The sequence below is a fragment of the Paramacrobiotus metropolitanus genome, unplaced genomic scaffold, assembly GCF_019649055.1.
Source record: "Paramacrobiotus metropolitanus isolate TYO unplaced genomic scaffold, Prichtersi_v1.0 Parri_scaffold0000139, whole genome shotgun sequence".
Classification (NCBI taxonomy): Eukaryota; Metazoa; Tardigrada; class Eutardigrada; order Parachela; family Macrobiotidae; genus Paramacrobiotus; species Paramacrobiotus metropolitanus.
This window is the reverse complement of record NW_026570359.1, coordinates 88,602-97,794: the sequence shown is the minus strand read 5'-3', so window position 1 is coordinate 97,794 and position 9,193 is coordinate 88,602. Positions and strand designations below refer to the sequence as shown.

Sequence of the window (9,193 nt, the reverse complement as noted above, 5' to 3'; positions counted from 1 at the left end):
GCACCGTACATGCGCTACGGCTCCAGAGTACGTTTACTAGGAAAAGTCCCGTAGACAAAACGGTCAACGGGACTTCAACGTCTGGTCGGTAAAAAAAGCTGAAGTTTAACAAAAAAAGAGATTATTCGAACAGATCGACCGTTTTGAGAGCAACCTTAAAGAAGCCAGCGCCGCTAACACTGAGTATCTTCATCTTAATTTTCTGTATCCGCACAAACACTTACATCGGACGCATTGCCAACGTACTTCCTCCGATTTTCTTCTTTGCTATGGCTTGATTCGCTTCGGTTTGCGGAGGTTATACTGCGATGACAAATCCTTGAAGTTGACCATTTCGACCAAGTATGGCGATGGTTCGTACACTTCCTGGTTGCACATGTACAATGCTACCTAGAAATATAATCTGATAATCATGATTGTCAATAATAGTTTTCATTTCGTAGGCAGCACCTTTTTCTGCCAGATTTGTTTGTGTTTTTTTTTCTGTTTTAATGCCTATAGGGCACTTCGGTCTGAAATTAAAAAGCATCTGTCCAGCAGTCTGTTCCTGTCTCCTAGTTCTAACAGAATGTACGGAAATACTGTAGCACTGTAAATTCCCGGGAACTACGAGTATTTTTTTCCATTTTTTATCTGACAAGTTGGCAAAAAGACGTCACTAACAATCATGCACAGACAGAAACGCAATCGACGAAGCCGGGTAAAAACATCAGCAAAATTAATGCTGTCGGAATAAATCATATATTATATATGAAACGTTTCGTACCAAAGAAAAAAACTGGAACGTTTTTTTCCTTCTTGTAGTCACTGTAGTCATCCGTAGACAACCTGTAGACTCCCTGTAGACAACCCGTATACATCCTAAGAAACCTAAGAAACCAGGTGACTACAGTATGTCTACAGTGGTGTCTACGGGCTGTCTACAAGTGACTACCGGTGTATACAGGCAGAGTATCGAGCTGATGCTAAGAAGGGCTACCTGTATACAGCGGTAGACATCCGTAGACTACCTGTAGACACCGTTGTAGACACGCGGTATACATCCTAAGAAACCAGGTGACTACCGATAGGTCTACAGGGTATCTACAGCATGTATACAGATGTCTACTGTGACTACAAGGCGCGAAAAAACGATTCAATTTTTTTCTTTGGTACGAAACGTTCCACAGGTGTATATGAAAATGGACAACATTTGGTCGTCTTAGTGCGTCGAAGAGTAACAAGGTTCAAATACTATCAGTGACCTTCTGAGCGGCCTCTGGCACATTTGAGGGAACGCCTGTACGTTTGAGCCGGGCATGAGCTACGCATGAATGCACGTCCAAGTTCACGCACGAGCCGGGCTGTTGCATCCATTTGCGGACAACGTGTTGTGGAACTAGCCCATAACCGCAATATTCACCCAGCAGCGGTGGTCGGTCTGCGAAATGGGTCCAGCTGTCCTGAACTGCATCATAATATACCATTGTATGGCTGAATAAATGGAGTTTCCCATCGAATGTGAGTAATCGAGTAGAGTCGGATGATACAGCCCACCGCTTTGCATCTGAATAAATAAGGTGTGCTGGTAAATTCAGCGTCCGATTCTACCTTGAAAGTGCACAACTCACATTTTGTCTGCCATTGGTTGGTTCTCGGATTGTACACGTCACAACAGTCGACAAAAAATTCTTTGAATTTTCGCATATGCTCCGAGCGTATTCCACCTAAACATACCAAAAGCAAACGCACAATCTATCTAAAAGCCGGTAGTAAAGATATACGGTATGTCTTATACCAATGACATATATCAGTCCATCGGGACCAACAGCGACGCAGCTTTTGTACCGTTTTGACGGCATCTTCGCCAACGTTTTGATCGTCTTGTCGCGTGGATCGAAGCAATATGCGGCATCCGAAAGACGACCTTTCTTATCGACTTTGTAAGAATGGTCATGGCCGCCAAGCTTATAGATGCACCCGTTATCATCCACCGTCATCGCCGAAGACAGTAAAACCTTTCCGGGAAAAGTGCCACAATGGTCCCATTCCTTCGAAGTATCATTATAGCATACGAAGCACTGCGATTGGTCGCCGCTAACAAGGACATACACCTTTTCACTGGCCACCAGCGGACCCTCGCACCGCCCGACGGGCAGCGGGGTCCAGCGCTCCCATTGGTCCGTATCGGAATCATATCGCCACATGCAGCTACGCGCGATTGCATCGTCATATATCAGTTCGTAGATCAGCACACTACCGCTCGGCGTGACGATAATTGGTAAATTGCCGGGTTGTTTCTTCTGCGATGGAGGTAGCAGTCGTACGGGAATCCATGCCTTGGTAACCGGATCAAAACGATGAACGCATTTTGGTCTGTGATCGCCGCCCACAGCAACTAGGATCGGTTCTACAAAGAGCCAAAATGGCCGGTTTTCGGTATGGTTCTTAGGGGTTTATTTCTTGCTTCTTTATCATTCTGTATGCTAGACCTTTATTCTTCTGTATATAGAAATATATACAGTACGTATTCTGTGCATTGACAATACTTTCGACACTAATAGTTTGTTTCTGGACACGCCTACTGGGCCATTGCCGCTTAAAATAGATTTTAAGCAATTCCTGTGCCTATTCCATCTTGCAACCAAAAGCAATTTTCTGAGGGAAAGCCTCTGACCGCGTCCTGGCAAATATCTTAAATGTCGTACTTCCTGTATGCATATACAAGGCTTACTGTATGAATCGCGATGTTGATATGGCGTTTGCCGGATTATGCCGTCCATGACCTTTTGAGACTGATCAACTGGTATTTTTTCTTGATCCATATGCATGCTCCGAACTGTTTTGGCTCGCTCAGCGCTCAGAAACGGCACTCGAATAAGCGGCAGAATTTCACCGACGCCAAGAATCCGTTTAGTTCGATCGGTATTAAACCAGCGCATCACAGCATCCGCCACTTCGTCCTCGCTCTTTGCAAACAGATCGTCAGAAGCAATGAGTTTGATCATCTGCAAAATGATAAACTGGTGTCATTAACAGCGATTAATAATTGCTCTTTATGTGCATGTCCACTTACTTGAGATTCGCTGATCTTTAGAAAATCATCACACCGTGAAACTACTGAAAAATTGTTTACGACGAACTTTTCGCTGATTTCGACTATATCGCGGCAGGACAGGGATTTCGCCGTGCGCTGTGTGGCTAACCAGTTTTCGGTGTCCATGTTTTTCTCCAAAAACTCTTTACATGCAGTGATAATCTCGGTTACATCGAAGAATAGCGCTGATTCCAGCAGTAACAGAACATTGTTTGTGGTTAAAGCGATTTCTTCCGTGTAAATGTACCGAACAATCCTGTAATTAATTAAACACATTGTGAGTATTTATGTACGCGGATTAGTTAAGTAAGAAACATTTACAACTTCCTTTGGAGCCAGAGTTTTTGAAACATCGTGCTAATCATGATTTCATGCTGGTATACATAGAATTCATTCAATGAATTACTGCACCGTTTATGTACGGAACTCGCCAAAGTTTATTTTTTCTTTTCGACGTATGTAGCCGGCAGAAAGGTTGACTGGCTCACGGCTCACGGAACAAACCTTTTTGCCGGCAAAAAGGTTTGTTAACTTTTTACGGGCGAAATGGCTCACGATCATGGATCACCGCAGTGTGACCGCCATTGTGAAGACGCTATGCGAACGAGATAACGCATTTAATTAAATCGGGTTTTGTTCTGCATACATATGTGTTAGTGCAGTACAATATGTACAGAAGCTACGTACGGTAACATATGTACTTTAGCCAACTGGGAAAAATTTCGCCAACAAATTTTTGGGGTAAAGTTGTTTTTTTATTTTGTACCAGCTCTTTGGACCTTGTGATAGGTATACAATAATAATCTACATACGTTGGGAGTATTGTACCACGATTCTTATGAAGACTGGCTGACTGCTTTGCTGTGCTAACCATAAGTGTACTGCTAGTGAAAGGCACGGACAGCATTCTTAAATTTCTCACAGAAGCGTTATTAAATTTGCATAAAACTATTCCTATTGATTTAAATAAGTACTACCTGCATACGTGTCTGCGTAGACCAAAAATGGGTTTTCCATGGTGTTCTAATTTGTTGTTCGGTTATCAAAATATCGAAGGTGTCAATCAACATTAGCACTTATCAACAAAGCTTTAGACTTGTGCACAATGCCGCCAAGCATGTGGTGAAATTTGGGACCCGTGAGCCATCCTGCCTGGCAAAATGGCTCACGGTAAAAGTGCACATACGGTATGTGCACTGTAAAGTTTGCAATAGTTTCAAGTCTCACATGTTATTCTAATTGTTGCAAAGATCACGTAAAGGCAACTGTCGCATACCTTATTTTTACCGTACAGGTGCCAAATCCTTATACTCTAGAGCAATCCCGTTTGTCAAATATGCTCACAGGCGTGGGCCATTCTGACCGGCTCACGTTCGTGAGCCTGCGTGCCGGGCAGGATGTCTCAAGAACGTTTGCACTCGAAAACTTAAAAGTTTTTGCTCTGCTCTTTTTTTAGCTATATCATGATGATTTTGCTGCATGATGAAGCGAAATAAGTTAGTAACGTTACCAACTTACCTTAGAAGATAATATTATGGAATATACACAAGCGGCTCGCCTAAGTATTATGCAATAGCACTGCCATGGCACAGCGCATCTGACAAGAGCGGCATAATTATGGACTTCAGAGTCACTATTTAGACACTTGCGTGGCTATCTTACTTGTATGAGCGTGAGCCTGTGTGCCGGGCAGGATGGCTCACGTGTAAGGGTTTCTCTACCCAAACCGAAGAATAATTTTAGCTAATGGTACTTGAATGCACTCTTTTTCACTGTGTTACCTATACAACTACAAACTGAATAATTATGTGTGTAATTATGCGCCGCGCAATGGTTAAAAACTTAAATGTGTCACGATAGTCTTATTAATTTTGCGGTGTTTCAAAGACTGCATTAGGCACGGTGAACTGATACTTTTTTGCGAGATAAACGTGATTCAATAGTACTGATATCCAGTTTTGTTGTCCTAGCTTAATGTTCGTGTACAGATAACACAAACTTCACATGTAATCGTGAGCCATTTTGCCGGGCAAGATGGCTCACGAACGTGAGCTATCTTGCCCGGCACCCAGGCTCACCAAAGTGAGCCATCCTGCCCGGCACGCAGTCTCACAAAGTTAATGTCAAACAACATATAAAAACAACTGTGTTTTGTCATTTTAATGCCAAACAACATTTCTGACCACCTTGTGACCGTACTGGACTGACAAAACACAGGCAGACAGTAATAGCGGCTTCTGATCTACAGAAGTTTAGAGGCGATTCTAATCTAAATATCCAATGTCTGATAAAAAAACATTTTTCCCCGTAAGCGAGTTCAGTAGTGCAGTCGAACGTTTATGATTATAGACTTACAGATACATTGGTAGAGGCCAATTGCATTTGGATAATCGATGCGCGTCGGGTAATGGGGAGCCGCGTAAAAAATTAGCCATGACTCAGCAAAAAAATCAATCGTCCAATCATAAGTCGAGTACGCTTCCGTGCCAAGAAAGAAATTGAACACCAAAGTGGAACTGAAAAATTCATTTTTGATGCTATAATGTGGTAAATGTGGTATTACTGTACGTCAAAAATGTTAACTATGAGATTTGGAGTGTGAGTCTGGGTCGCTGGATGCACTTTTAGTTCCAACAAACAAAAATTTTGTTGATCTGTGCAGGAGAGTTGCGAGTTACTCGTAGTTAGGGTAACGGTTGCGCTTCAACGTCGAAGCGCATCGGTTACACGGACGGGTAAGCTGAAAATCATCCCAGAACTATGGTTTACCAATCTATAAAGGGGTATTTTGTGTTGCATTAAAGAATTATTTTTCGATACTTGCTGTGTTGTGTATGATGCCTTGAGCGGTCTCTCTTATCTGACTTCTACTCCGATTTCAAACTGGCAACTAGTAATCGTAAATTTACATAAATTTGCGTTATCAATAATTTTTGCAAAAAACTGAGTTCGCACTACTGCAAGAACTGGTGGACGGAATGCTTTTATATTTGAAAGACTATCGATACTAAAGATAAGTCGAAATCATGAGTTAATAGTTATCAACAGTTATTTGCAACAGATCTAGGCACCGGACCTCGTAACACGTATATTTACCAACCGTGAGCCATTTTGCCCGTCAAAAAAGTTAACAAACCTTTTTGCCGGCAAAAAGGTTTGTTCCGTGAGCCTGTCAACCTTTCTGCCGGCTACAGACGTACAGCTGCACTTACTGGTCAAGAATTTCATGAGGAATATCCTGCAGCTGGATTTGTTCTTCATGAGAATCCTTCATCTGTGAAGCGAACATGGACCGGAAGTAGGTACTTTTAGCTACGAGAATTGCACGGTGACAGGGAATCCATTGGATTGGTTTGGACTGATCGTCCGCTCCTCGGAGCGACACATCAAAACGGTCATTAGGAACATTCAGAACAGGCTGCAGAAAAATCGAAGGAGAAGGTTCGGAGCTAGTAGGATCCATTCACACTAGGAGGTACAGGCAAAAATTTGTACAGAAACTTACAAGTTCAGTGTTCCCAAACTGGGACTCTTATTGAAATTGTCCGTGCAAGGCTTGTGGTTCTTGTTTTTCGTGCACAATGAGTTCGGAATTGTGCAGATAGAAAAAAAATTACCCAGATAATGAATAAAATTACCTAATGTGATTCGATGTATTAATAAATATAAACATTGGGTACGCATATTAGCTTTAACGAACTACTATCCACGTATCAAACAGCTTCCACGTCGATCTGGTAGAACGCTAAGCAGGGAATCCTTTCGATCGATATTTCAAAGCGACCACGGCCTGCTTTACCTGTAGATAGTGGAGTATGGAGTGGAATGTACCTAGGGATACATCATCTACAGTATGCTCTACAGCCACAAAGTACAGTGCTACACAGACACATGTACATTTATGAATTAATTATAGCTTTGTCATATTGATAGTCCAAGCATAGCCCGCTACTTACACATTTAACTCGTTAAATCTCAAATCGATTTAAATTCTGTCCATCATCACATTTGTATTCGTGATCGCCTATAGCACACTTGTAACTAGCGACACCGGCTACTATATAATATTGCCTTTTCGGCGTACTAAAACCTGGAAGAAGTGTTAACGGTCAGCGGCAAAAGAACGTGTGAACTGTGAACAGCGAGATAACAGGATTAAACGGTTTCCCTTTATCATCGCTTAGAATGCTCCTACCTACATTTGTTCAGGTACTGCTTATTGCTCAAAAACAACTACACAAATAAAATTTTAACCGTTTGATAAGGAGAATGGATATTAGAAAATTACAAGTAGCGATAGCGTTTTCTCGATTATAGGTTGGGTCTCACGTGTGGCGATATGAGCTCATCGTCGTACGCCGAATAATTCAATAACACACTTTCAGTCACACTTCGACACGTGTGCCGCGCAGATAAATGGTAATCCGTCTACATGTGTTGTTTATTTTTGTAAACACGCTTAGTCGCCTTATCCGACGACAGAATGAGTTATCTTAACCACGTGTAATTCAAAGAAATGTAAACAAAATATGCGTCGTAGAAGGCATATACTGTAATTCGGTATATATAGCGACTCGCGCTGCACTCTTCTGTGCGCATGTCTGTTCGTTAGTGAAATGACTATGCTAGCTAAAGGGTTGAAGCTAGATTACGTTGAAATCTAGCGATATTATTTTTTACGGAATTTCTTTGTTTTAAAATTAGTCGTAGGGACTGTGATGCTGACGTGTCAGTTCAGCGTAAAAGGTATGTATTCAGTAGGATATCAGCTAAAATATAAGTAATCCCTTTTAGCTGTTCTCAGCCTGTTTCCCCTTTAAATAGCACCGGTTACTTTGCAGATACCGTCGTCGATGTCATCGTGAAATATACCATAATAATCTGGATACCGTTCGGGAACCTTACCGGACTTTTTCTCCGATTGAAGTACGCACAATCGTGGCTGAAAACCTGGTACCGGCAGCCTTGCTTTCCCGTACGAGGATTATTGGCTTGTGTGTTTTCCTCGGTATACACTGCATTCCTATCCACCAGCGCCGTGATAGTTACTGTTCAGGGAGACACTGTTATCGGGTTCGTTATGAAAGGATCTCTCCTTTTTATGGAAATTATCGATACCGTTTGGACGCTCCTCGGTGGACTGCGTGAGAGCGCTAGCCTGACGTGTACAGGAGAAGTGCAGCATCGCAGGGGTATTCCGCACCAGAACAGGAAGAGGTTGCATTGCCGAAGGAATGCAATAGTGGAAGCAACGGAAGATGTCGACGGTATTGTTACTTCCATATCGACGGGATCGTCCCCGGCCGATGCCGGCGTACTAGATGCACCGCCATTGTACAGTGAACTGTTCGAGCTGCACACGGATTTGCCTCCTGCTTATGCCGATGTCGTGCGCAATTTTCAAGTGGTACATCTTGAAAATTAAGATCGTTTTGCATGCAGTGCTTAATTAGTCATTTGTACATACCTGTACATAATTCATTACTATGCAAACGTCGTTGCAGTGATAAACGACAAGACCATGTAATGTTTTATAGAGTTGTTTCTATGCTTTCTTTTATAATTCACTAATTGTATTGTATTAATTCGATAAACGGATATTAAAGCATAAAAATGGGAGATTTAAACACACGTTTTGTTGCTTGATGAACCGCAGTAACACAATATCGTTAATCTTTGCCTTAATGAGCTCTCAAGATAGGTTAAATCTACGTAAATCTAAATGAATCAGATGCCAACGCCTTTTCATGTTGATGAATCTGTCCGAAATAAAAATCAAGGTGGGGGGCATCTGCCAGATGTGACACCAATTAGCATTAGATTTCCAGCTTACGCTTTATCTTTCAGCATATTTCGTTCCCTGCTCTCCTTTACAGGACACTAGGTGACGCAAAAGCTGCTACCGTGTCCGTAACTGATAGATGCCGAATAAGCGGAACACTCGCGCAGCAATAAACTATGCAAGATAACCGGTGGGATGGAAACGATAAGTACGTTGCAGAATCATATCAATTTTGGTCAACGCTATGCGCAGGAGTTTTTCGTTTTAAAGGAAACTTGTACTTGTACTTTTAAAGTTGTACAAATTCAGGTTGAACTGTGTACCTACGAGTTTAT

The 9,193-nt window shown here is 42.2% G+C and overlaps 2 protein-coding genes across 6 annotated transcripts; one reads left to right on the top strand and one right to left on the bottom strand.

Annotated features, from left to right (window-relative positions):
• Window positions 1-7,350, bottom strand: LOC129599151 (kelch-like protein diablo). Of its 5 annotated transcripts, XM_055497297.1 has the most exons (10): window positions 7,033-7,350; window positions 6,582-6,907; window positions 6,289-6,494; window positions 5,432-5,592; window positions 3,056-3,332; window positions 2,714-2,987; window positions 1,778-2,389; window positions 1,611-1,706; window positions 1,245-1,546; window positions 1-390 (listed from the first exon to the last, which is right to left on the bottom strand). In XM_055497297.1, the coding sequence occupies exons 4-10, from the start codon at window positions 5,509-5,511 to the stop codon at window positions 268-270; spliced, it is 1,764 nt and encodes a 587-aa protein (XP_055353272.1). In that variant the 5' UTR covers window positions 5,512-5,592; window positions 6,289-6,494; window positions 6,582-6,907; window positions 7,033-7,350; the 3' UTR covers window positions 1-267. The 5 variants fall into 5 exon arrangements, with proteins under 5 accessions (XP_055353272.1, XP_055353274.1, XP_055353270.1 ...); XM_055497299.1 differs by lacking the exon at window positions 5,432-5,592; XM_055497295.1 differs by lacking the exon at window positions 5,432-5,592 and having other exon boundaries at window positions 6,289-6,544; window positions 6,876-6,907.
• Window positions 7,351-7,662: 312 nt separating this feature from the next.
• On the top strand, window positions 7,663-8,692 carry LOC129599153 (uncharacterized). The gene is made up of 2 exons (XM_055497301.1): window positions 7,663-7,822; window positions 7,918-8,692. The coding sequence occupies exons 1-2, from the start codon at window positions 7,795-7,797 to the stop codon at window positions 8,499-8,501; spliced, it is 612 nt and encodes a 203-aa protein (XP_055353276.1). The 5' UTR covers window positions 7,663-7,794; the 3' UTR covers window positions 8,502-8,692.
• Window positions 8,693-9,193: the final 501 nt, after the last annotated feature.